The 23,018-nt window shown below is 48.5% G+C and overlaps 6 protein-coding genes and 1 non-coding gene across 7 annotated transcripts; 3 read left to right on the forward strand and 4 right to left on the reverse strand.

The window, feature by feature from the left end:
- Positions 1-999: 999 nt before the first annotated feature.
- Positions 1,000-1,997, reverse strand: C8Q69DRAFT_66885 (signal transduction histidine kinase). The gene is made up of 3 exons (XM_028633902.1): positions 1,829-1,997; positions 1,602-1,771; positions 1,000-1,375 (listed from the first exon to the last, which is right to left on the reverse strand). The coding sequence occupies exons 1-3, from the start codon at positions 1,859-1,861 to the stop codon at positions 1,108-1,110; spliced, it is 471 nt and encodes a 156-aa protein (XP_028482960.1). The 5' UTR covers positions 1,862-1,997; the 3' UTR covers positions 1,000-1,107.
- Positions 1,998-7,824: 5,827 nt separating this feature from the next.
- Positions 7,825-7,958, forward strand: C8Q69DRAFT_t110. Its single transcript has one exon. It is a non-coding gene; the product is annotated as a tRNA-Val (tRNA).
- A 1,099-nt stretch (positions 7,959-9,057) lies between these two features.
- C8Q69DRAFT_446810 (hypothetical protein) lies at positions 9,058-11,887 on the forward strand (the record flags this gene model as incomplete). Its single annotated transcript, XM_028629162.1, has 6 exons — positions 9,058-9,186; positions 9,252-9,475; positions 9,556-9,977; positions 10,008-10,237; positions 10,473-11,807; positions 11,870-11,887. The coding sequence occupies 6 exons, from the start codon at positions 9,058-9,060 to the stop codon at positions 11,885-11,887; spliced, it is 2,358 nt and encodes a 785-aa protein (XP_028482961.1).
- Positions 11,888-12,762: 875 nt separating this feature from the next.
- C8Q69DRAFT_475918 (hypothetical protein) lies at positions 12,763-14,347 on the forward strand. The gene has a single exon (XM_028631225.1). It carries the CDS (start codon positions 12,977-12,979, stop codon positions 14,312-14,314), a length of 1,338 nt encoding a protein of 445 aa, XP_028482962.1. The 5' UTR covers positions 12,763-12,976; the 3' UTR covers positions 14,315-14,347.
- Positions 14,348-14,786: 439 nt separating this feature from the next.
- On the reverse strand, positions 14,787-16,990 carry C8Q69DRAFT_67153 (mitochondrial TPA: aspartate transaminase). Its single transcript, XM_028633903.1, has 6 exons — positions 16,377-16,990; positions 16,232-16,310; positions 15,509-16,149; positions 15,168-15,455; positions 15,052-15,111; positions 14,787-14,997 (listed from the first exon to the last, which is right to left on the reverse strand). The coding sequence occupies exons 1-6, from the start codon at positions 16,494-16,496 to the stop codon at positions 14,896-14,898; spliced, it is 1,290 nt and encodes a 429-aa protein (XP_028482963.1). The 5' UTR covers positions 16,497-16,990; the 3' UTR covers positions 14,787-14,895.
- Positions 16,991-17,621: 631 nt separating this feature from the next.
- On the reverse strand, positions 17,622-21,295 carry C8Q69DRAFT_406231 (putative DNA binding protein SART-1; the record flags this gene model as incomplete). The annotated part of the gene is made up of 4 exons (XM_028628111.1): positions 17,622-19,724; positions 19,771-19,780; positions 20,527-20,824; positions 20,965-21,295. The coding sequence occupies 4 exons, from the start codon at positions 21,293-21,295 to the stop codon at positions 17,622-17,624; spliced, it is 2,742 nt and encodes a 913-aa protein (XP_028482964.1).
- Positions 21,296-21,574: 279 nt separating this feature from the next.
- C8Q69DRAFT_529892 (hypothetical protein) lies at positions 21,575-23,011 on the reverse strand. Its single transcript, XM_028633709.1, has 3 exons — positions 22,399-23,011; positions 21,942-22,339; positions 21,575-21,881 (listed from the first exon to the last, which is right to left on the reverse strand). The coding sequence occupies exons 1-3, from the start codon at positions 22,699-22,701 to the stop codon at positions 21,824-21,826; spliced, it is 759 nt and encodes a 252-aa protein (XP_028482965.1). The 5' UTR covers positions 22,702-23,011; the 3' UTR covers positions 21,575-21,823.
- Between the last annotated feature and the right edge of the window lie 7 nt (positions 23,012-23,018).

Here is a 23,018-nt window from a genome sequence, read left to right on the forward strand (position 1 = left end):
GCGGGGGAGATAGAGACAGTCTTGGGGATCGTGATAACTTGTAACTCAAAAAACAAACTCGACAAGACTGAGAACAGAACTTATTTAAATGTCTATGACCCCGTCCAATTCCAATGGACGAAGCAAAATACCTACCTATCTCGAAGTAGCCTGTAATCCCGATATCAACAGACGGAGCGATAAGGGAAAAGACCGCCTGATAAGCTTGTTACACGCTCACTGGTTATCCGGACAATTCATATTCCGGATTCGTGGCGCCTTTCGCTGTCGCTTGCCTTTCTGATCACAGGCTAGGTTGGTTTAGAATCTCATAGCGGAGAATGCATGTATTAGACTACTAGCTACTGCAAGTTCCAAATTGGCGGTCATTTGAGAGACTAAAACCAACATCAAAGCTGCTACTGACTTGAATGTTAGTACCACACTGAACACCGCCATCTTGCTTATATGCGGAGCTCTGGCCGACCGCCACGATGCTCGCAGGCATATTCGTTATGTAAGGAATGAGAATAATACACACACATTATCACGTCGATCGGGATAAAGCAAGTCGTCTAGGACAATGGCAACAACAACATAGCGATGTACTTTTTAGGGATTTCTCAACCTTTTTGTCCAGTGATTTCGCTTTCGGGATTTTTTTTATAACCGTCTGCAGAAGCCAACACATAACCTACTCCACGGTTCATCTCTGGAGTGGGTAATGCGATATAGGTACTTATATGCATGAAGTCAAAAGAAAGAACTGTAAAGAAAAGACAAAAGTGGAGGGAATATAAACATCATGGACCCTTGAAAAATGACGGCCAAAAAGAGATGGGTCAAGAGAGGAAAATAGAAAAAAGCCTTTGCTGGATGCCATCTATCTCGTCCTCGTCCGCACATTACCATGAAAAGGCCACGCGTAACATGGGGAAACGTCCCAGAACCATAAAAAGGAAAAGAAAAGGAAAAGGACTCGTCTCAGATGGTTCTCGCTTTCGAATTACCGCTGATCGAAGAGGAATGTTCCGGAAGAGTCAAGGCGATATAGTTGTTGCACGGTGCAGTCTCCGTAGTGAGGATTATTGCTCTGCACCCGGCCTCTCGTGGGTTCATGTCGAGGGCTTACGATGTTGAGGGCTTCTCGCCGTAGAATCTCTTGAGGATGTCGGCTACTTCGTCGTAGTCCTTCTTGACGTCGGTCAGAGTCTCCTTGATGTTGGCCAAGGAAACCTTGTCGTCTGGTTCCTCCACGGTACCCGACTCATCTTTGCGTGCTCCGTAGTGCTGGATCTTCTCGCAAGCGTCCTTCACCTTGGTCAAGCCCAGAGTGGCAGAAGAGCCCTTCAGGAAGTGACCAAGCTGGGAGAGCTCGGGCAGATCCTTCCTTGATCTGTAAAAGTAGCGGTGTCAGCACGAGCGCGGTCCATGTCAGATCTCGGTGCCGCAGAGTTCCCTGGATCCTCATCCTTCGAGAAGGCTTCCACGGAGCTCGTTTGTCGGGACAATATGATCACGTGACAGCCGGTACGTATGTGTTGGCCACCTGGTGGGGTCGGCTGGGAAAAGGACCCAGCGCTTTCCCTTGCAAACAGGGGAGGGAGAGGGTGACAACTAACATGGCCTTTTCCATCTTCTCAAAAGTGCTGTCTGCTTGCTCGAAGAAGCCGTAGACAATGCCCTTGCTGAATTCCCTTTCGTCGTCATCGTCCATCTCCAGGATCTGTTCGAAAGTGGAGGGATCGATGATGTTTTCATATTTGGACAGGTCTGGAGGACCTCCATCAACCTACCAGTAGCTCAGTTAGCTTCCCGTCGGTTCAGCAAAAATCGAGAGACGGCTTACCTTCTCAGCAGCCTTCTTTTCTGCAGGAGCCATGGCTGGTTATGTTCTATCTGGAACGAAAAGTGCACTTGTCGTAGATTTCTTCTCGCTGTGATGGAGTAGTTCCCTGCTACCACTGGCAGAAACTGTAAAGACTGGATAGAATAGACTATGATGTACGGAGTTGGTGATAGTAGGGTCCGTATGCAAAAAGTAGACACCGAAACAGCAGTGGCGGTGGCGTTGGTATCAAAGTCTCGATGTCAGGAGCCGATCCACTCGCCAAAGCAATCCAATGTAAAATGACCACGATGGACTAGATAAAGATGCTCCTTTCAGTGGTGCCTGTACCCTCAGCCGGTCAGCACGCTATCCACACAGCATTGGGCGAGAGCTCTGCTGGCATAAAGATCGGAGTAGAATCGAAACATGTTTTCGCGCTTTTGATAGTTGCCTCAACGCAAGCTCCTAATCTTCCTGCACTTTTTTGATCTTGCAACAGTCTCTTGAATTTGGTAAAGACCCAGGAGCCCGCTGCTTGCGAGCCACGCGACACAGAGCGTGTTTTGCTTGAGGGCAACTTCGACTAATGAGATATGGGCGATTCACCTGCAGTATCCGGTTTTTCTCACCAAAGAAAGACAAGAAGTTTTCCCGATGCGTCTAGTATAGCTGACCGATCTTTAAGCTGCGAGTCCCCAAGCGAAAATCACTCTGGCACAGTGTTAGTCAAGGTGCAAAGAGGATATTCCCACTACTGATGACGAGGGGTGAGGACGGGATCATCTACCCCACGTTCAGGCGGTATCGGGAATATCTAAGGAGGACGTACAGGAACACAATATGCGCAGTTGAACAAGAAAAGCACAGATGAATGGAAACACGGCGCCAGGGGACCGCTTCGTGTACTGAGTCCCAAAGGTTGGCCAGGGAGGGGATGATGGACAAAGGAGAGGAGGGGTAGAAGGGTAAGTATCCCACCTTGGACGTTTTAGCTCCTTATCGACGGATAGGCGACGACGGACCGTTTTTTTACGCGGTTATACTACCTAGGGCAACTAGTCGCACCTTGAGGGGGGTTTGCAAAGGTGAGTGAGGGATGGAGGGGTTGGATTCTTCCTGCGCGCTTCTTCGGGAGCTGGACAAAGTCTTTTGGCGCGTTGACCCAGGGTGGGTTCTGCCTCTCTTGTCTGCGGTTTCTGCGTTTTTTTTGACGCAGTTCCAACGCCTGCAGAAAATAATAGGGAGATAGATCGCGTTGCGACGCCGATTATCACCGAAGCCAACGAAGAAGTCTAACCAACATTGCCCGATGGATCGAGCAGCAGTAGTAGGTTGTCACAGACAAACACAGTTTTGATAAATGTCGGGAGTAGTAGTGTGGACTATTCTTCTAGACTTAGTGGGGAAGGAGGGTTTCGCAAGGGGGGGGCGGTTGGCGGTGATCATGAACGGGGATAGGAAAAAGCGATGGCAGGGTTGACGGTTGGCGTGTGGGTTGGTTCGCCTGAAAGACCCGATTCAGGCGCTCTAGCGTCACCAGAGAGACTGCTGAACCAGAAGAACAGGAGAGTTTCTTCATCGTCATGCGTACCTGAAGGTTCTCTCGAGGATCCACGGGCCGTTCTAAGAAGCTCTAGTAGCAGCAACTCAGTACTAATATGACTTTCTTTCTTCAGGAAGATAGCCGATTAAATGGTAATGTCCATAATACTAATTAATCGGCTAGAAATGGGAGCTTTGCTGACTGATCTCATAAGAGGGGCGGCTATTAACCATGTAATGTAGTCTATACTCTAGTGTGTGGTTTGCATGTTTGGATGTGTCTCTCTGCATTCTGGGACTAAGTAATAAGTATTCACCTTGCGGCTTTCCTACCGGGGATGTTGCCGGAATCTTTAGCTTCTAGTTAGTATTGAGTCGGACCGGGTGAATAGCTTGTCTGATGCGTCCGTCTCCTTTCAAAAAAAGAAAAAGAGATTGCAACAGACAGTTGCATCTACGATGTCAGACGAGGGGACACCCCCTGGCCATCTGACAGTCTTCGACGGCGGTGATCATGCTGGCCCGGATCCACTGCTTCATAGTCCCCGATGACCGAGTCTGAACCCGAAAAAAAAGAATGGATATACATAGATAGAGTAGGGACGGTTGCTAGACTGACCTCGTGGGACTGGGAAAGAAAAAGCAGAGTTCTCCCTGCCTGTTATCCGGTGGTCAGGTAACTGATTTGCAATGACCAGCGGAATCCAACCTGGCCTAGGCCGCCGTCGACACCGTTGAGCTGGATCGCAAGTGTCCCGGCGACTGGCCAGTCAGTAATCCTCTACGGAGTACGACAGCAAGCATTGACGATCCCAGCGCGTGGGGAAGCGAACCAGACGCGGTACGATTATTGAAGTTGAGCGTCCGTCGAGAGAAACCTAAAATCCAATCTTTGTCCGGGACACTGCTGCTTCCGATATCGTCGCTGGTTCACCGCTGGCTGGTCTGTTAGTTTCGACAGTTTTCGAAGGCCACGAGAGGGAAAAAGGAGGGGGGAATGGAATTGTGTATTTAAACAAACGCATCCATGTGTGTGTGACGGGCAAACAGACCGCTCGGAGGGTCGACGTCTGGAGGGAAGTTCTCCGCCACCCACATGGCGCCGCCCATCCCAGCAGCCGATGACGTCGAGGGCGGATGCCGTCATTCCACCCGCAGACCAGCTCCCCTCGCGCCTTCCTACTCCATGCAGGTGCGGGCCCCCGGTGACGTTGGGAGTGATTGTTTGGGTCGTCAAAGGAAGAGAGGGAAAAAAAAAAAAAAAACCTCGCACAGTGAGACAGAAAGGATCTTTTTTTGGCGACGCTGGCCCAATATGATTGTACATCGAAAGGAAGGCCATGTTTAATTTATTTAATTCTAATAAATTCCTGGAGGATTGCATCGAGACTAACCATAATCCCTGTTGCCTGCAACGACCGTTGAGGAACGTGCTGGGATGAAAATTGGAAAATGACAAAAAGTAAAAAAGTCAAAAAAAGGTAAAAAAGAAACGTGTGTGCGGCTACTCCAGAGAGTCACGATACCGAGACATCCACACCGGCAAATCTGTGGTGCCCACACGACAATAATGCTACTCTCCCATATCTACGGTAGAGTTGAGTATTATTATTATGGTATCACAATCGAGTACTCTCAGACACCGAGGTCGGGATCTGTCCTGGCGGGCCTTTCTCGGCATTATTGCAGTAAAGCAATCACTCGCAAAAGGCAGGTGCTGCGATGCAAAAATTGGCAACCCCCGCCCAGCCAGCGCCAATCTCGCGCTAGAAACTCTTGGACGGCCAGCCATGACATCAGCCTGCATGGCCTGGAACCCTCCGAGAACCCGCGGCTGACTGCGCCGCCGTGATTCGCTCTCCTCCTCCGTTCCCCCCCAACTCGACGCTTTCTGTCATCCCGTGAGTTTCTCGGGAACTCCCGCGGGGCCTTTGGCTTCTGGTCTTCCTCCCTAGAGTAGACTAGGCCAATCTGACACCAGACTCGCTCGTACCAGAAGACAAACTGCTTCACAATAATGTTCACATCATCAACCACAAGCTGAAATCCACAAGACGATTGTAACTGCACTCGATCGGGGAGGTTAAACGCTCGATATCATATCATATCACAATCTCTTGGCCCGATCCAGCTTGGAGTCATGGACCCGGTTCCTCCAGACTCTCCCGCCATGGATCTGGGCCCATAAAATGCTGACCACTCTTGCTTGTACTCTAAACGGCTGCTTGCCCGCTGGCTCCCCGCGGGTGTCTCTTACACGGATAGGACACTCGAGTCCAGGGAGCTCCTCAAATCGGTTTCTCGCTTCCTTAAATCTATTTTGAGGATCATATCATATTGGGCTTGGGTATCCACCGTTGGAAACCCCGATCAATTGGTGATCTAGACGTATTCTATCGCCCTTCCTTGACTATCGGGGCTTAGGCCATGCACGAAGCTGATTCTGCGGTAAAGCAGTCGTCAGCAGCCGCGCTTGCATAACTGGTGTTAGTTATTGTCCTCTTGGATGTTTATACATTAAACTAGAATCGGAAAGATTACCAGTGATCGCTTCGTTCCAAGACCAAGCAAGTAGTACTTCTTCGTACTACGTACTCTATCATCGATCTCAATTGGGAATCTCTTCGGGATTCAATACTCGCTCACGTGCGGATATTCCTCCCCGAAAACTTGGAAAGTTTGATGACTTCTCCACGGTTCTCACCGTGACCATGGATAACATCTCGCAAGAATTTCTGGAAGGGTGGAAACCCCCGCTCTCGTTGTCCTTCTAATCATATACAACATCGGAGGCAGAATCCGATTCCTCATTGGTCCCCTGAAATGCATGTCCCTCACTCAAAGAGATTGGTTGCTATTTCGGGAATCCATCTCCACGAGTATGGTATATCTGTATCAGGACTCTTATCAGGATGTCCGATGAAGGAATAATGAAATCACTTTCCGCATAACAGGCTACAATAATACAGGACCTACCTTGCTTTTCCATACTCCACGAAGTGACTATCACTCTGTGCATACGTGACGTCAAACCCGATACCTTGTGAGAGGGAAAAACAAGAAGAGAACAAACTGATCAAAACCCCGCTTACCCTTATTACTAATGAATCTGTAGAATACTATAGTACAGTACATCTTACTGGATTCTATTCTAAAGCATCCTCACAGGTTTGTTGTACCATTGGTCCGGCTCAAAAGACCCCTTCCTATATCCGACTAATCGGAAGCGATAGGCCCTTTGTTTTTTCCAATCTCTCTATCTAACCAATTTTCTTCTTTTCGTTTTTTTTTTTCATTGGTCCTCCCCCGCATGCCTGAAGCAGTGCCTACTCTACTATAATTAGCATTTGTAGTATAGATACCCACGTGACTTGCGATGTGTGTACTGTAGCCTCGTCGTGAGGAGATATATACTTATCAATCGGTCACGGATAAGCGAGTTCTATAGACGGTAGGGGGTAGATGAATTCCTATAGCTACCAAAAATCAGAGAAAGGGTTAAATTTTGATCTAGTTGCGTTTGCGCATATCGATACCGCGCTCTGCTTAGTGGGGAAGTGAGATAGATACCTAGCTGCCCCGACAGGAAACATAGTTCCTAGAGTTAACTACTGCTCAACGGACAGAGGTTATCTGGTGGTTCTTTAGACTGTGAGCAGGAATTATGTTTTGTTTATTTGCACTGCGCCTATCCTATTATTTTGCCCGTGGATTTATAGACAACTAAGAAAACCGCATATATATACATATTTCCAGTACTCACTGCATACCTGTAGAAGCGATAATTACAGTACCCAGCACGTGGACCGTTTCATCTCACTTATATCGGGTTCAATGAAGTGGACGACGTTAATTGTCCTATATACCTCACGCAGCGGCAGGGCAAATCGCCGGGATATATATAGCTCCATGCTCTCTCAATTAAAAATATCCCTAACAGTCCCTGGAACTGACTCATGGGAAGTGAACTCAGGCTAGACATGTTAATCGTTTAGATAACGCATAAGTCCCGGAATAAGGCAGTGTCAGAGCCAGAGAGGGTGCTGGCTAGAGAGTCGAGGGGGTCACTGTGGGCGAATGCGTCGGAGGTTAGACTCGTAGTCGAGTGCGCTTCGCAACGCTCTAATTGCGCGCTTATAGCGAGGTCTAGTTAGGTTCTAGCGAGCTGCGCACGCATTTCTGATCGTAAAGTAATCCAAGGACACGTTTTCAGTGGTGGTACAACATGCGCTGGGTATCGCGCCATGGCACGGAGTCTCTCGCGTAGGAGCTGCTGAGCGGACGGGTTGTTTTCTAACAATAGCCTGTCTGAGTATTATGCTAGATCACATTGATATAATATGAAGCACTAATAGTACTAAAAAAAAAAAACTCTCTTTATTTTATCATTCCGCGCTCAATAATCATAACTAGATACCCTACACGAACTTGCAATTGAAAATGCCTAAAATCGCTACGCAAGCACAACAACAGCCCTTATAGCTCAGTGGTAGAGCGCAACACGTACGTACCTCTCAAAAACAGCTCCCATTTCATTGTTACTAATAGATCCTAGTTGTATCATACCTCGATATGTTGAGGCCCGCGTCGATCCCGCGTGGGGGCAATTATCCACTCAATCTTTTTTTGCCTCTTCGTCACGTGGTTCTGGGGTATTTTGGTTCGTATCCATATAAAGCCGGAATATTTTTTTTTTCTAGCTTTCTTTTTGATCGGTGTTTATGGATTCTGTATATTATAAGGTGTAGGTCTGTTATATGACTGTAGAAAGTAAAACGTAAAGATACCGTATAGATAGTTTCGAGAAAAGAGGAAGAAGAAAGCAGTTAGATGGAATCGTTCTGAATTAATTTATTAGTTCCTAGCGAAACAGACCTAACGATTCCCTAATGGCAAATACCTAAGCAGGCTATTAATCCATCTGGACTACTGACAACTCTACAAAGCGGTAGTATTGCGCTGGATGGCCACATACCGTAGGCATAGTTTCGCTAGCGCTCGACTGCTATGGTATTCGGAGACGGGGAAGTCTCCGAGTGTCTGACTGCAGGCGTCAAGATACTCAACCAGGTAGCTTCTAACAACGAGCGTAGTAGAAACCGAAGTGAATACATGGACAACCGAGCGGTTTACTAAACTACTATAGACCTCCCTGCAGATATAGCTAAAGACTGAGACTTAATGAATGATCTCGTTGAGATGAATTTAAGTATTTAGAGTAACAATTATTGTGACACTGTACAGGGGAGAGCTATGCCAGAAGAAAGCATGTAAGGGGATCTGGGATTAAGATGTATTTAATAAAGTGGGCGTTAGGAGTTAGCAGGACGACAAAGCGGGTACCTAGTCCTGGTGAAACCAGAATGACCTACCCAAACGAGGGATAGGATGATGATATTACTTCCCACTAAAAGGGGTGTTGCCATCTAATAGCTACACACAAAGCGGGCTCAAATGGCAGAATTCTCCCTAGAGTGGTGACACTGACTATTGCCATTAACCCTTATTCCAAAAAGTAGCTCAATCTCCATGTCAGACATGTTGGATCCCCCCTACAGTGGTCCCTGCTGGGCGCCCCTTTGCACTGGCGATCACGTGACCGGGAGAATCCTATATAGGATCTCCCGGGCTTCCTAGATTAGTAATAGAACAAGCTTCTCACCGCTTCCTTCAAGACACACTCACCACACATACTAAACTTCAAAATGCCACCAAGATCCAAAAAGGTTAAGACTACTGCACCAAACCACCATACTCAAGCACTGATTGGAAACCATGTGGAAATGAGACCACTTAATCCAGATGACCCTGAGTTCAAAGATGAGGAGAACGATGTAAGCCAGAGGCCCAGAGACCTGGGACTGTCAGGATAGCAAGTATCTCACGCTCTACTTTATAGGTATCCTTTTCTGTTCAGCCAGAGGTTATTATTCCTTGTTTTGAGGCTATCACAACTAGCTTAGTCGAGAACCTTCACCTGGAAGTCTGGAAAGAGTTCGATATTCTATCGTACTGGGGACATATTGAAATGCTCGGGGGGTTAAAAGCAGTAGTTTCGGAAACCCTCAGATGTATCCATCCAAAAATCAGGTCTCTTGAAGGCAAGAGAGTCACCCCTCAGACGTAAGTCCACAATTCGAGCATCTAACTTGGTATCGATGAGGTCTGTTAACACATAGAAGATTGGACGATATTCGGTGTAGTGATCCTGCACACTGGCCAGCCCACAGCGGGTACCTAAGTTACGTCAAGGATCTGAGAAACAGCCAATACTGGCGCGCTTATGTCGGTCAATCGTCGAAACCCGCTCATCGCATAAAACAGCATATGGATGCATATTTCAAACGGGATCAGTCTACTTTACATTATTATATCCTTTCTAAAGCACGAAGTCACAGATCAATGGGTTTCATTCCTCTCTGGAGTATACCTTTGAGTGATTCCGACGAAAGCGAAACTTGCCGGCATCTGCTTCTGAGTAATGTCCTTGAGATGGTTATGTGTCGAGCGTTTCAGACTTTGTCAAATGCTGCACTGCAGAAATTTTTTGGAGATGCGGACAAATCAGAATATGCGAATGTAGGCCTCAATATTCTTCCACCCCTACTCCAAGGACTTGAAGTTAGTAGGTCAACCAGGCGACTATATACAAAAGGTTTCGAAGATTCTCCCGACCCGCAAGTTCAACAATGGCCCAAAGTCAGGCAGGAACAGCTGCATTCATTTATAAGATCTTCAAATAATCTAGAACGCCGTATCCAACGGAAAGTCAATGGAGATTACTACAAAATCGCTCTGGCAAAAGCAATTGAAGGATACGATTTGCCCAATCCTATTCAAGATTTTGCAGAGATTAATTTGGTTTCATCACAGCCTGAAGACATGGTGAGCTTAATGAAAGAAGCATCATCTTCTATCGAAGCTGTTTCCAGCGGACCGGATTTAATACGACCATTCGGTCAACTTGCGGCGAAAATTGGCATTGTTTTAGATTGGTGCCCTGTCAACAGAGCAGAAAGCGAATATTCTATCAGAAACAATATCACGGCAGTTCCACCAATTCTTATGAACTGTGGCTTCAACCAAAATAACTCCCTGATTTGGACCTACACATCTAAAGCATGCATTTCTATCTAACAGCGCTGCTTTGATTGAAAGCGCACTTGAAGACCAAGTTATCCGATCAGTCCATTCCAAACTTATCCAGAAGTCTAACCTTCGCGTGATCCTACTGTGCGGTCTAAATGCCGAAAGGAGCATTGTGTCTCCTGGACTATCTCCTATTAAAATCGAACTTCAAGGGTATTCCTACTCTGCTTATATTGAATTAAAGGAGACTGGGGCTGAAATCAAACGACTATATGTACGGTTACCGTTTTCATTGACTTCCTTACGTTCCACAAACTGGAGGCAATGCATGCAATTTGGCGAATTGTTGAGATTCGTAACAGTAATTCTGGATACAAAGGAGATCCGGGGCTATTCTATGGCAAACCAATCTGTATATCGCTTTATCATTACGCAATATGCTGATGAGCGGGACTCAAAATGCGATCCAATGACTATTGGAACCCTTGACCCAATTCTCCTCGATTGGCTTGCATTGAAAGGAATAGTTCATCAAGATGCTATTCTAGAATTTGCAAAACTCGGTGGAAGTATGATCCGTGGCATTCTACTACTATTAGTGAGCCTTCCTAGGAAACCAAAGGGAACATATCCGTGTTCGAAGCGGGAGCTTTATCAAGGACATGAGACTCGTATCCCACTCTTCAGCCTAGAGCAACTAGAAAGATCTAGGAGGCTCTACAGAAAAACACGCGTGTCGCTGCATAGTAGCGAAAAATCTAATTCATTGAGCTCTGGTAGTCAACCCGACAGCACTCAACTCAACAACGCTGGACTCGAGGACGCCGAACTTGATGACGCCTTGATGCGCTCTCAGAAGCTTGATGAGATCTTAAAGGAACCGGCGCTTCTTGACGATGTCTTGAAAGAAGACGTGTTTGAGGACCTTGAAGAATATAATGTTGAATCTTTACTGCAGAATCAAGCAAGTGCAGCCTTCTCTGATGATCAAGATCCTGATGATGAAGGAGCGGATGATCCCAGGAGCCTCTACTATCGACCGAGAATAAGTCTCAATGCAATGAAGGAACTATTGAATGGCCGATTTTACAAGGGAAAAAATTGCATAAGACCACCCAATACTTTCCAAATCAATGTCTGGGAAGTAAATTTGATTATATCCAATCAAGATAAAGACATCGATTTTGATCGAGGGTTCGTGGTCACTATGGATATTAGCCCTCCTGGCATCCGGAACCCAAATGTTTACGTCGCAACAGCTCTAGATAGCGATCCAGCTTCAAGAGTTGCTTTTAATGTCACTGCGACCAGCAATTCAGGAGAACGGATATCAATATACCCGCAAAGCACTAAAAGGAATAAAAAGGTAATCATGAAAGTGAATACTCTTTTCGACTATTTACAAGGTATGCTTGCCAATAAAGACAGGAGATCTTCCAAAATTAATATCAAATAAAGGTCTGTCGCTGGGTGAAGTAATTGCAACTCCTCGGAGGTTTGTAGCGATTCAGAAATCGGAGATGGCACTTAGGGATACACGTTTGAGCAGATTCATCTATCCAGGTGACTTCACAGACGGAAGTTAACTGTCGATACTGATCATACTGGAACATCAACATAAAGCGAACATGACACCACAGACTATATCCTAGCGAGTCAGAGTTTAGGATTTCATACAATTTACCCCCTTTTCAGCGCAAGAGAATTTTCGTCTTGATATGTCCATAAATCTAGAGTATGCTTACATTAGTTAACTTCATCTCGCGATCTAGCATTTTGTGAAAAAATAACCCTCTTGTACCTCCAGACGATGACCACCTAAGAACTCCACACCAGTCCCTAATACAAGGCACGAAGCCTTCGTCTAGTGTTATACGAATCTAGCTCAGCAGTCTTACCAAGCAGCATTACTTAACTAGCACCCTATACATTCTCACAGATCTCAACAATATAGAGCGCAAATGCTCAATCAATATAAAATCATTTTTTGCACCCACAGCTCGCACATACGACCCATATATTCATTCTATTTCTCCACGAAGATCCAGCACTTTACTTTGAAAAAAAAAAAAAAAAAAAAAAAAAAAAAAAAAAAAAAAAAAAAACCTGGAACAGCTCATTGCGGGACTGTTTTATACTTATCTTTAACATACCATACCCACTTTCCCGATACGCCCGCCCTTGAGAATACGGATACGATATAATTTCCTACTCAGGGATAAATATACCACGGTTTTGACGCGGATTAATTAGCACAACGGCCGAAAATGAATTGCCAATAATAACTAATAGAAGAGGATTCTTTAGGTCTTCGGGAACCCGTGTGGATCCACGGTGTGATACCTATAGAGTACTAATTGAAAACATTATTGTCAAGGGCTCCTGGGTGATAATAATAATAATATGGGATTAAGGGGTCGAGCGCTAAAATGTTAAAGTTACTTCTCTACGGCCTAGGTAGCTTCGAGTGACTTGCTGTCCGTGAGGTATCCTTCCAACGATTATTTATAAATGCCTTGAGGCCCCCCCTCCTTGATGGTGCGTTGGGAGAGTCGCATCCTGCAGCAGAATGCCACCATGCCTCTTACCATCCATCTCGACAACCCTCTCCCTTCATACTCCGGAGGCGAAACCATCCGCGGTCGGGTCACCCTCGAATCCCTCACCCAAATCGAAGTAAAAGACATCCGAATCACGCTCTCGGGAAAAGCCAAGACCAAGATCAAGAAAGTGAAACACGTCGGCGCCCCCAGAACAACATATCGCGGCAAAGCTGTACTATTCGAGAAAGAAAAGATCCTAGTCCATATCGATGGCACACTTCCTCCGCAGACACTCGAATGGCGTTTCGAATTCACGTTTCCTACACATGTTCAAGCGCGCTCGGGTAAGAGCCAGTGGTCAAGCCAAATACCGTTCGATGCAGAGTCAACAACGCATTCGTTACCGCCGACGTTTATGGCGAATGTGGAAAATGAGTTGTGGGAGATAGAATCCGTCGTGGCGTATCAGATTCAGGTGGACGTGTCGAAGACGCAACGCATGCTTGTGGGGAGGAAATCGTTGATTTTTCATGAAGTGATACCCCTGACGTTCATACCGCCAGTTCCGTTCGAAGAAGAGAAAGGCTATGCGTCCGCATCAAGAATGGAGACGTTCACGATCAGAAGTCTCTTGTTATTACCGGAGAATCGAGGGAGGAAACTTGATATCCGGGAAAAGATGACATCGTGGCTATCACCGAGTCAGCTGCCCGTGTTTAAATTTCGGGTCATATTCAATTATTCCTCGTGCCTTCATCAATCGGATCCCATGGTCTGCACTTTAGATATCCAGCCTATGTTGGAAGACTCGACAGTTGCATCAGTCGCTCCCACGGTCTTCTTGAAGTCGGTTTCTCTCACGCTGCTGACTCGAACGGTGGCGTGGTCATCGCCGTCGATTATAGGCTCCTTAGTAGGAGACGTCGAGGAGTCCAAGAATATTCTCTCGGAGGGATCTTTGCGAATACCGGCTACTGGTCAGATAGACATCAGTGGTGCATGCGGACAGATCTCTCTCCAGCATCCAGATCCGTCATTTTCGACGTTCAATATCTGTCGCTCATACAGGTTACATGCGAGTATAGTTCTGGAATGTGCCGAGAAGACAGTTACGTTCTCTGTGAGTGATGCTGACATTCATATACTGCCTGATAAGAGGAGTGTCGATGCTTCTGAGGCTGGAAAGACAAAAGGACATCCATATTCGGCTGGACGGGTCGAGGCGCCAATGGAACCTGTGCCTGAACTTGATAGCGATGGAGTTTCCCCCCCTGCTTATGATTATTCGTCCTCCGTGTCGGTTGCTAGCTGCGAAAAGGGAAGCTTGTAGTAGTTATATCTAATATAAATCAAGTTGACATACTGAAAACCTAATATACGCTAAGAGTGACACGGCATGTAATTAATGACCCCACTACACTATTAGAAGGTCTAGAAGCATGTGCAAAAGGACGATATACAAATATCTAACGTATTGTTATGCTCAAGACATATCTTGTTCCGAGTCTTATGTGTCTTGGTATCTAACAATGTTCAAGCTTGGACGCCCATTGAATAGTGTACAATTATCTACAGTGGGACTTGTCAGACCCCATGGATTATTGCACCTGGAATGTTCAATACTGCGGAAAATATCCCATCATAAAACCTGTGTGATCCAGAGCCCTGGCCCATCTACCATTTATCCGTTCTAGAGTCTGGTAGTGAAAACAGGATAGTATACAGTACAAACGGGGACATCGCCGAAAAGGAAAACGTAAAATCAGTTCTGCGGGAAAAGGCACGTGGCAGGTATAGCAGAAACCGCTAGGATATCAGTACATCAAGGGGCCCCGAATGGATGAATCATCGATCATGAACAGCATTTTTAAACCCCATTTTCAACGTTCCGTGAATTATTTTGGTGGGCGTTTAGCCGGTGACCTTGTAGATGGCCTCGGCGAGTCTCTTGACGTTGCCGGTGGTGATACCAGCAACGGAGATACGGCCGTCCTTGGTAGCGTAGACGGAGTGCTACAAACAGTCAGTACGTAATCGTGATAGACTTGATCTGAAAAGAAAACTCACCTCCTTGGCCAGAGCGTCCATCTGCTCGGGCTTCAGACCAGTGTAGGCGAACATTCCGATCTGGACAATATTGGTTAGCACCGCATCTTTCTTAAACCATATCAGAGAAAACCAACCTGGCTGGTAATGTGAGACCAGTCGTGCTTGCTGCCCAGGTCCTCCAGGTTCTTCTTGAGCAGAGCACGCATCTTGATGATGCGGTCAGCCATGTCCTTGACCTCACCGAGCCACTGCTTGTTCAGGGCAGGGTCGTTCATGATGGTCGAGGCGATGCGGGCACCGTGGATGGGAGGGTTGGAGTATAGAGGACGGGTGAGGATCTTGATCTGAGAGTCGACGCGCTTCTTCTCCTCGGGAGACTCGCAAACGAGGGAGAAAGCACCAACACGCTCACCGTAGAGACCCTGAAACGGCGTCAGCAGACTCAGAAGAGTGTTGATATGTCGATTGCACTCACCATGTTCTTGGCAAAGCTCTGGCAGAGAGCAATGTTGTGGCCCTCCTTGACAAAGTAACGGGGAGCAAAGGCATCGCGGTCAGCGTTTCCACTGGCGAAACCCTGGTAGGCCATATCGAAGAAGGCAAAGTGGCCCTTCTCCTTCACGACGTCGCTGATCTTGCGCCACTGCTCCTCCGAGGGGTCAACACCGGTAGGGTTGTGAGCGCAGGCGTGGAGCAGGATGATGCTCTGGGCCGGAGCGGCCTTGAGGTCCTCAATCAGACCCTCAAAGTCCAGACCAATGGTGTCCTTGTTGTAGTAGCGGTACTTGTCAACCTCGAGGCCGGAGTCCTTGAAGACGGCATTGTGGTTGGCCCAGCTGGGGGTAGGAATATAGATCTTCTTCGCGTGAGGGTAGAAACGCTGGAGGAAAGCACCTCCGATGCGCAGAGCACCGGTACCGGAGATGGTCTGAGTGATGGCAAGACGGTCCTCTGCGATCACAGGGGAGTCGGCGCCGTAGGCCAGCTTGGCCGCAGCCGCTGTGAAGGCCGGGACACCAGTGATACCGGCATACTCCTTGTCGAGGCGCGCGTTGACAATCTTGTCCTCTGCGGCGCGGACGGAGGGCAGGACGTACGGCTTGCCCTGGTCGTCACCTGTTTACGCGAGAAGCAAGCAATCAGACGATGGCTCCAGTAGTAAATAATAAAAAAAAAAGATGATCAAGATCTCCCTTACGGTAAGCACCAACACCCAGGTTGATCTTCTCCTTGAATGAGTCAGCCTTGAAGGCTTCCGTGATACCCAAGATGGCATCCTAGTACCATTGCAGTCAGCCGTCTGCGCTCATTAAGCATGTGATGATTTTATCATCCCAACTCACCGGAGGTCCCTGAGGGACACTCGACCAAGTCGAGGCCGGACGAACACCTGCGAGCAGGGTGCGCAGGCCAGACTGACGGGAAGCCGTCTGGCGGCTGGCAAGACGAAGGGTGGACAGCATGGCGGACGTTCAAACAACCAGACACGATTAATTGGAGGCGACAAGAATCGAATAGACCACCAAGGAGATGGATGGAGAACTAATTGCACAGACCCGGGACTGGAAGAGAAAGAGAGAGAGAAAGAGTGAAAGTTGAGCGAGGGAAGGGAAGCTCCGGAGTAATAGAGTCGAGTCACGGAGCGGTGTCGCTTCGCGGCGTACCTCCAGTCTGAGCTTAGAGAGTCTCCAACCAGTCAACTAACCAATTCAATATTCACTAACTTACTTATTCACTAACTAACTAAGTTAACTACAGCTTGACACGGACCTTAACGTTGGATTTGACTTTTGTCTTGTGTCCGGTGAGCGCACAACGGGAAAAGTGTCGATTCTAGTCCAGCCAGACCAGGAGACAAAAAAACGCCCCCCGTGGATCGGCCAGCTCTCCGCACTCGCTCTCTGCGGAGAACAGTTGGACTGAATCTGATAGAGCCAGTCGAGTCTAGGTAAGAGAAACACTATCTACTGCTATGAACTAGTTACTGCTGATTGCTGATGATATCTCGATGAAAATTCAGATCTATTCTATCTACTACTCTCTGTGTGTGACCCGGGATATGCGACCAGGGAGATGCATAAACATCAATGCTGGACTCAACCATCACAAGCTAGAAAAGAAAAAGGGAAAAGAAAGAAAAGTGCCGACATCGTCAGATCTCCGAAACAGAACCCCACTCGCTTAATCCCAGCCTGGTTAAAGGATTGCTCCGTGTCTTTCTTCTTGCGACAGTCGGGATTCGGGCCAAAAAGAGCTAATTGTTATTATGGTACATAGATATTATGGTTCTCGAGATGAACGGAGCAAAGAAAAAGAAAAAAGCAGAAAATCTGGGGAACCCTACCCATCGTCCATCCCCAGCATTCTCTTTTATGTGACTAGGAGATGCAATTACGCAGAATAGTCTGATCTAGCCCGTGGAATGTATCCAGTGAAGCGTGTTTCGGAATGCCGCGCTGGGTAATTAATTATGTACAGGTACAGGTCATCAAGCGACGGAGATCCCGTCGTCTAGTCTAGCATTAAGTTATCTATCGCTGCTCGTCATCAACAACATCCCCAGACGATCGTCGGTGTCTTCCCCGTCTTTACCCCAATCTCACACCGGCCTGGCGGTTCCGACGGGCTGCGTCGCCCATCGCGTTGTTCATGCCCGTGTGCTGGCTGCTGTCCAGCGCGCTCATCGCCTCCCGTTTCTTCTCCTCCTCGATCTTCTTCAGGTGCTTCTCGGTCTTCATGCGCCCGCTGCCCTTGCCGTGGAACTGGTGGCTCAGGTGCTTGAACGCCTCCTTCTGGTTCATCAACCGACCATGCTCGTCGACGTACTTCAGCTGCACATCGGGCTTGTACTCGCGATTGAAGATCTCCGCCATCTGGCGCGATTCCTGCTGGTCGCGCTGCTTGTTCTCCCACTGAGCATACTCCTCGCGTTCCCGGGCCGACATGCGGTCCAGCTTGCCCGACGTGCGGTTCCGCTCACGCTGCAGCCGAGCCCGTTTCTCCGCTTCAGTCTCACGGCGGTACTTCTCCTGCAGGAAGCGCTGGCGGTCGCGATGGAGGGAGTTGAGCTCGGTCGCATCCGTCTGTTTGACGAGACCGCGCTGCCGCAGCATCGACAGAGTGGCCCCCAGACCCTGGTCAAGCGTCGCTTCTTCGTCCAGACCGGTGACGCTGATCTCCGGCGGCACACCACCTTCTTTCTTAATCGACTCTTCTCTCTTGATGCGCTCTTTGAGCTCCTCCTCATCCTCGACCTCATTGTAGACCCGTTCCATGTCAACATCAGGGGACTCTTCCTTGACAGACGGCTCCCGGGCCGCTGGGGTAGTAGAACGGCGTTCACGACGCTCTGGAAGTGTAGGTCTCTGTAGGTTGGAGACGAACTCGGAGGTCTCATCGATAACCAAGCCGGGCTCTTCTTCCTCTCCGGTTTCCATGGGAGTTTGAGACTCTTCTTCCCGGAGCTGTCGAGCAAGGTCCTCTGGTCGCATCTTCTTGCGCTTCTTGAAAGCGGCGCGTCTCTGCAGAGCTAGAGAAGCTTGTAAATCTTCGTCGTCGACGAAAGACGTCTCTTCACTGCGTTTACGGACTGCTGGTGCCAGTCCATTCGTAGCAGAGTCGACATCCATGGAATCTCCATTACTCGTAGCACCCGCTGGAGAGCCTGTAGATTCGGCAGTCGGGAAAATATCGTCATCGTCAATGACCCTTTGTCGGGTGGACTTGGCCTTCTTCTTCTTTGGCTTCTTGATCTTGACCTCGCTGATATCCATATAATCAGAAACCGGAGCGGCGGGCTCGGGAGCAATGTCCAGACTGATGGCGTGCGCCTTCAGCTTCTGTGAGACATCTTGTCGCTTGGCCTCTCGCTCCTCCGCAGTGGAACCTTGACCATCAAGCGTAAAGCGTTTCCGCTTCTTTCCCTCAATCTCTTCATCGTAGTGGCCCAGAATGCCAGAAGACTCCTCTGTCGGATCATATGCCGTCCGTTTCTTCTTCAGCTCCAGTCTTTCCTTCAGCTTTTCCTGTTCACGCAGCTCGAGATTTTCCAGCTCATCACCCTCCTCCTCATTCTCATCGATCGTAGTATCCCTCAGCGTAAGAATCTGCTCTCCGCCGGCCTCGAGATCGGCGATTTCATGCCCGACCTTAACACCAGCCAGATCAGCCGCCGTGTATTCCGCTATACGTTCCCGCTCAGCCAGTTCCTCCGCCAGCTTGCGAGCTCGCTCCTTCTCGATCTTCTTCTGCTTCTTCTTCGCCTGCATCAGCCAGGTTTTGGTATCGGTGCTCGCATCGTCCAGTTCACCAAGCGTCTGGCCCTCCAGCTGACGATTCCGCTGCGCAGCTTCGCGGGCTCTCTTGATCGCGGCGTTCTTCTCATCACGTCTGCGCTTTGCGTCTATTTCCTCCTGGTGTTTCCGCCAGTTGTCACCAGCCTGCGCAGAACGCGACTCGAGTGTACTACCGGGGTCTTCTTGCTCAGAGCCCGAGCCTGCATCGTCGGACTTGGACTCCTTGAACGTCAGACCGGTGGCGGGGGCAGCACCGGGGACAGGAAGGGGTTTCAGACCCAGTGCCACCCGGATTTTGTTGTTCTGCTCGATCGAAAGAGCATCCGCCATTTTGGCGGGTTGAATAATGAGGCTGGGACGTAGGTTGGGTGAAGAGAGAAATATATCAACCAGAGACTGCGAGGTTGATAGTTAATGATCACTATCTCGTATCACGGCGAACTATTGTTACTCTAAGGCTTAAGCAGCCGCCCAGGCTCCAGGTTCGAATCGCCGAATATATTTTCCCGTTCCGATCCTAAAATAGACTAGCGCAGGAAAACTCACTGGCGCGGCTCCACTCAAGGCCCCAAATAAAAAAGATCGCGTTTTCTCTTCTCTTTCTCTTTTTCTTTTTTTTCTTCTTCATTCACAACAAACCTACAGATCTGTGTCCTGCGATCCTGGCCACGGATAAGTTGCTTGCTTCTGCTTGCGACGGACTCTGTGTGTCCGGTTGATTGCTCGACAGTTCGACGACCAAGGAGCCATCACTACGCCTTTTTCAAAGGTGTAGGAAATGGTGTCAATTTCCGGTCGACAGATCTCAGAGCGAAGTCCAGCTCCGGTGCTTCACTTCGGTCTTGAGCTCCCTTCCTCTTCTCTCCCCTTACGGGGAAGGGAGGTTGGTGAGTTCGACTGGATGGCCTGGTTGCTGGCGGCGTCATATTCCCAGTCCCTTTGCCGAGGCCGTTGGCTGGTGAGGTTAGGGAAAAACCATGACATGCCAACATTACTTGACTTTCTATGCATTTTTGTAGTTCTGGTTCATATATTAAAATTATTTGAGCCTGTTCGTAATTTTTGTCATCGTAAGAGTTACAAGCATCATGCTTAATGCTCAACTAGAGCTTTTATGGACAATAATGTTGTCAGGCCTATCCGGCCTCCAGCTCCATGATAGCCATGTACGACCTGACCCAAAGTCACCATCTACAACAACTTCAAATGCCCCGTCACGCTATCGACCACACTCTTCGGTCCCAGTATTCCTAACACCGTCCTGCTACCACTGGCAATCTGCGTGCGGCCTGCATCCTGAATGACGCGAGCGCAGAGTCCCAGACTGAGCGCCTGCGCCTGGAGAAGCAGTATATCCTCTTCCGACTTCACTTGCAAAGCAACCTTTGCCTGGCCACCGCGCTCCCAACGACGGAGAATAGGGGAATTGGGCGAATTGGAAAGATAATATTTGTAGCAAGCGAGAGTGGCATGGCCGCATTGCGCGGCGATTTTGCCTATTCATCATAACGCAAGTCAGTATACTCAAAAGAATCAAGACCAGGCATCCAAAATCAGATAGATAGCATAAGAGCTCAACCCAGTCCCAGAAACAGATCAGATACAGAAGCAAAAAGGGAAGAAGGGAAGGGCATACCCTTCGTCATACCCAAATCCGTCCTAACAACCAACACAAGCTTAACTTCTTCATTATTCCCTTCGAAATTCGCCAATTCTCCTCCCTCCTCCTCCTCCTCCTCTTCCTCTTCCTCTTCTTCTTCACTTTCTTCTTCATCCGAAGACCCCCTATGCACTTTCACATCATAGCTATTCGGCCAGCTCTTCTTCTGGGTCGATTTCGACGAGAACAGACCCAGCGCGGCGCCCTGTCCGATGAAAAAGCCCGTGACTCCAGCGACGATGGCTGTCGCGACGACGTAGGATGCTGTCGAGGACGTTAGGGGTGGTAGTGATGTTGATGTCGCCATTGTATTGTATTGTATTTGTTTCCTTTCTGTCTGTGGTGCTTTGCTTTGTTTGGGTTGTTAAGTGTATGCGGCGAGATTTCGGCTGGGAGTGTGTTTTTAATTTTCGGCGGTGCTTTGGTTGAGCGGAAAGTTGCAGTAGTAGTAAGTAGCTTTGGTAGCTTTCGGCTCGAGATGAGGTCACTTTACCCGCGCGCTTCTGCGGCCTGCGCAGCTACAGCAGTAGAGTACATATGTGGGGCGATAGTTATAGCTCTAGATGATAAGCTACGTGAATAATATACTAGTTCATGGTTAAGCTATAAAAACAGATTTGAATTCTCCCTTTTTTTTGCCATTTCATAATGTCTACCGGGTAAAAGACAGAAAAGCGCAAGGTATATGTATCCAAGCGGTGTTTTCAATCAAGACATCCACGTTGAAAGCGTACACTGCGTCGATCCGAGCGCCCATTAGATAAATGCTAACCATTATATACAACATTTGTTAAAGATAATATCGTCAGTATAACCAGCACCGGATAACAGTTGTCTAGTTAGCGCCCCCAGCAGCTGGGCGGTTGGGCTGAGCGGGTGCCAGGCGACGACTCCTTTGGTACTTATTAGCATCATATCTCTCAGAAAATATGTTTAGGAAACAGGACACTCACGTAATCATCCGACTGAAGACACTGATACCGATCATAAAGAGCCAGCTGGGGATCAAGCTGAATCCAAACAGGACGTAACCCAGAATAACGTTGAGCCCGTACTCGGCGAGCCAGCCATCGGTAGGGTGGAAAGCGCCATCGTACTGGTCGAATTCCTCGTAGGTCTTCTCCGAATGAATCTTGTAGATGGTCTCGGGAGTGACAGTCGTAATGTTCAGGGGCACGATGTGCAGAGGTCTGGTCGGGCGAGCCTCGTCAGGCTGGGCCTGAGGAACCTGGAAGTGCCAAACTGAAGGAGCACCAGCCGACCAGATGGAGCACAGAACCCGGTCCTGCTCACAGTTCAGGTAACCCAGCTGGGGAGAAGTCGGGTCGGCAGCGAACAGGAGCACGGATTCCTACCCTCACTTGTCAGCTAAACTGGTCGCTTGAGTCGATCTAAATCGAAAACACATACATTGAAGGCCTTCTCGGCCCTCTCACAACGACCGAAACAAGTCTTGTTTCCTCCCGTCACAAAGATGAGCCAATCCTGCGCGGACTCTGTCGACGGCTCTAGGTTGGCTTGCCAGTTACTGATGTTGAACGGCGTCACTGTCTTCTCCGCGACCTTCTCTGCAGCCTTTTCGGCGACAACCGGAGGCGCCGGGACATAGGACTTGGCCTTGTTGAACCAGCCCTGTAACCGCTCCCCGAGGGGAATCTGCTCCTGTGCTGTCGCAAGGGCTGGGAGAAGGAGGAGAAAAGGAGAGAGATGCATGATGACGACGTGCGAGCCACCCACGGGATTATCGTCAAACAACAATGGAATGGGACAAAGAAAGAAAGAAGATATCAAGAACCACCGATTACGAGCAGGACCAGCGCAACCTGAGGCAAACGGAATTTAAAAGAGCTTGGGACAACTAGTTAGTTAGTTAGGAACCGTGTCGCAACTTTGTAAACAGAGCGCAGTTTCTCGCTAAGACGGACAGCTGGCTTCAGCGCGGGCCAAAAGGGGGATGGCGCACGTTGTCGGAGAGCGGGGAAACGAGCGGCCGTGCGGAGAGCTTGGATGATCGATTATTTAGTAGTTTA

The sequence above is a fragment of the Paecilomyces variotii genome (genome assembly GCF_004022145.1).
Source record: "Paecilomyces variotii strain CBS 101075 chromosome Unknown C8Q69scaffold_10, whole genome shotgun sequence".
Taxonomy (NCBI): Eukaryota; Fungi; Ascomycota; class Eurotiomycetes; order Eurotiales; family Thermoascaceae; genus Paecilomyces; species Paecilomyces variotii.

Bases quoted from the DNA above. Each gene is read 5' to 3' on its own strand.
- C8Q69DRAFT_67153 (XM_028633903.1), bottom strand. From the start codon at position 16,496: ATGCTGTCCACCCTTCGTCTTGCCAGCCGCCAGACGGCTTCCCGTCAG. The intron at 15,456-15,508 runs GTGAGTGCAATC...ACGCCGTTTCAG, and splicing joins AGAGCTTTGCCAAGAACATG to GGTCTCTACGGTGAGCGTGT. The intron at 14,998-15,051 runs GTGAGTTTTCTT...GACTGTTTGTAG, and splicing joins TGGACGCTCTGGCCAAGGAG to CACTCCGTCTACGCTACCAA.
- C8Q69DRAFT_529892 (XM_028633709.1), bottom strand. From the start codon at position 22,701: ATGCATCTCTCTCCTTTTCTCCTCCTTCTCCCAGCCCTTGCGACAGCA. The intron at 22,340-22,398 runs GTATGTGTTTTC...AAGTGAGGGTAG, and splicing joins GGGCCGAGAAGGCCTTCAAT to GAATCCGTGCTCCTGTTCGC. The intron at 21,882-21,941 runs GTGAGTGTCCTG...TAAGTACCAAAG, and splicing joins GTCTTCAGTCGGATGATTAC to GAGTCGTCGCCTGGCACCCG.
- C8Q69DRAFT_475918 (XM_028631225.1), top strand. From the start codon at position 12,977: ATGGTGCGTTGGGAGAGTCGCATCCTGCAGCAGAATGCCACCATGCCT.
- C8Q69DRAFT_66885 (XM_028633902.1), bottom strand. From the start codon at position 1,861: ATGGCTCCTGCAGAAAAGAAGGCTGCTGAGAAG. The intron at 1,772-1,828 runs GTAAGCCGTCTC...AGCTACTGGTAG, and splicing joins AAAAGAAGGCTGCTGAGAAG to GTTGATGGAGGTCCTCCAGA. The intron at 1,376-1,601 runs GTTAGTTGTCAC...CTACTTTTACAG, and splicing joins GAGAAGATGGAAAAGGCCAT to ATCAAGGAAGGATCTGCCCG.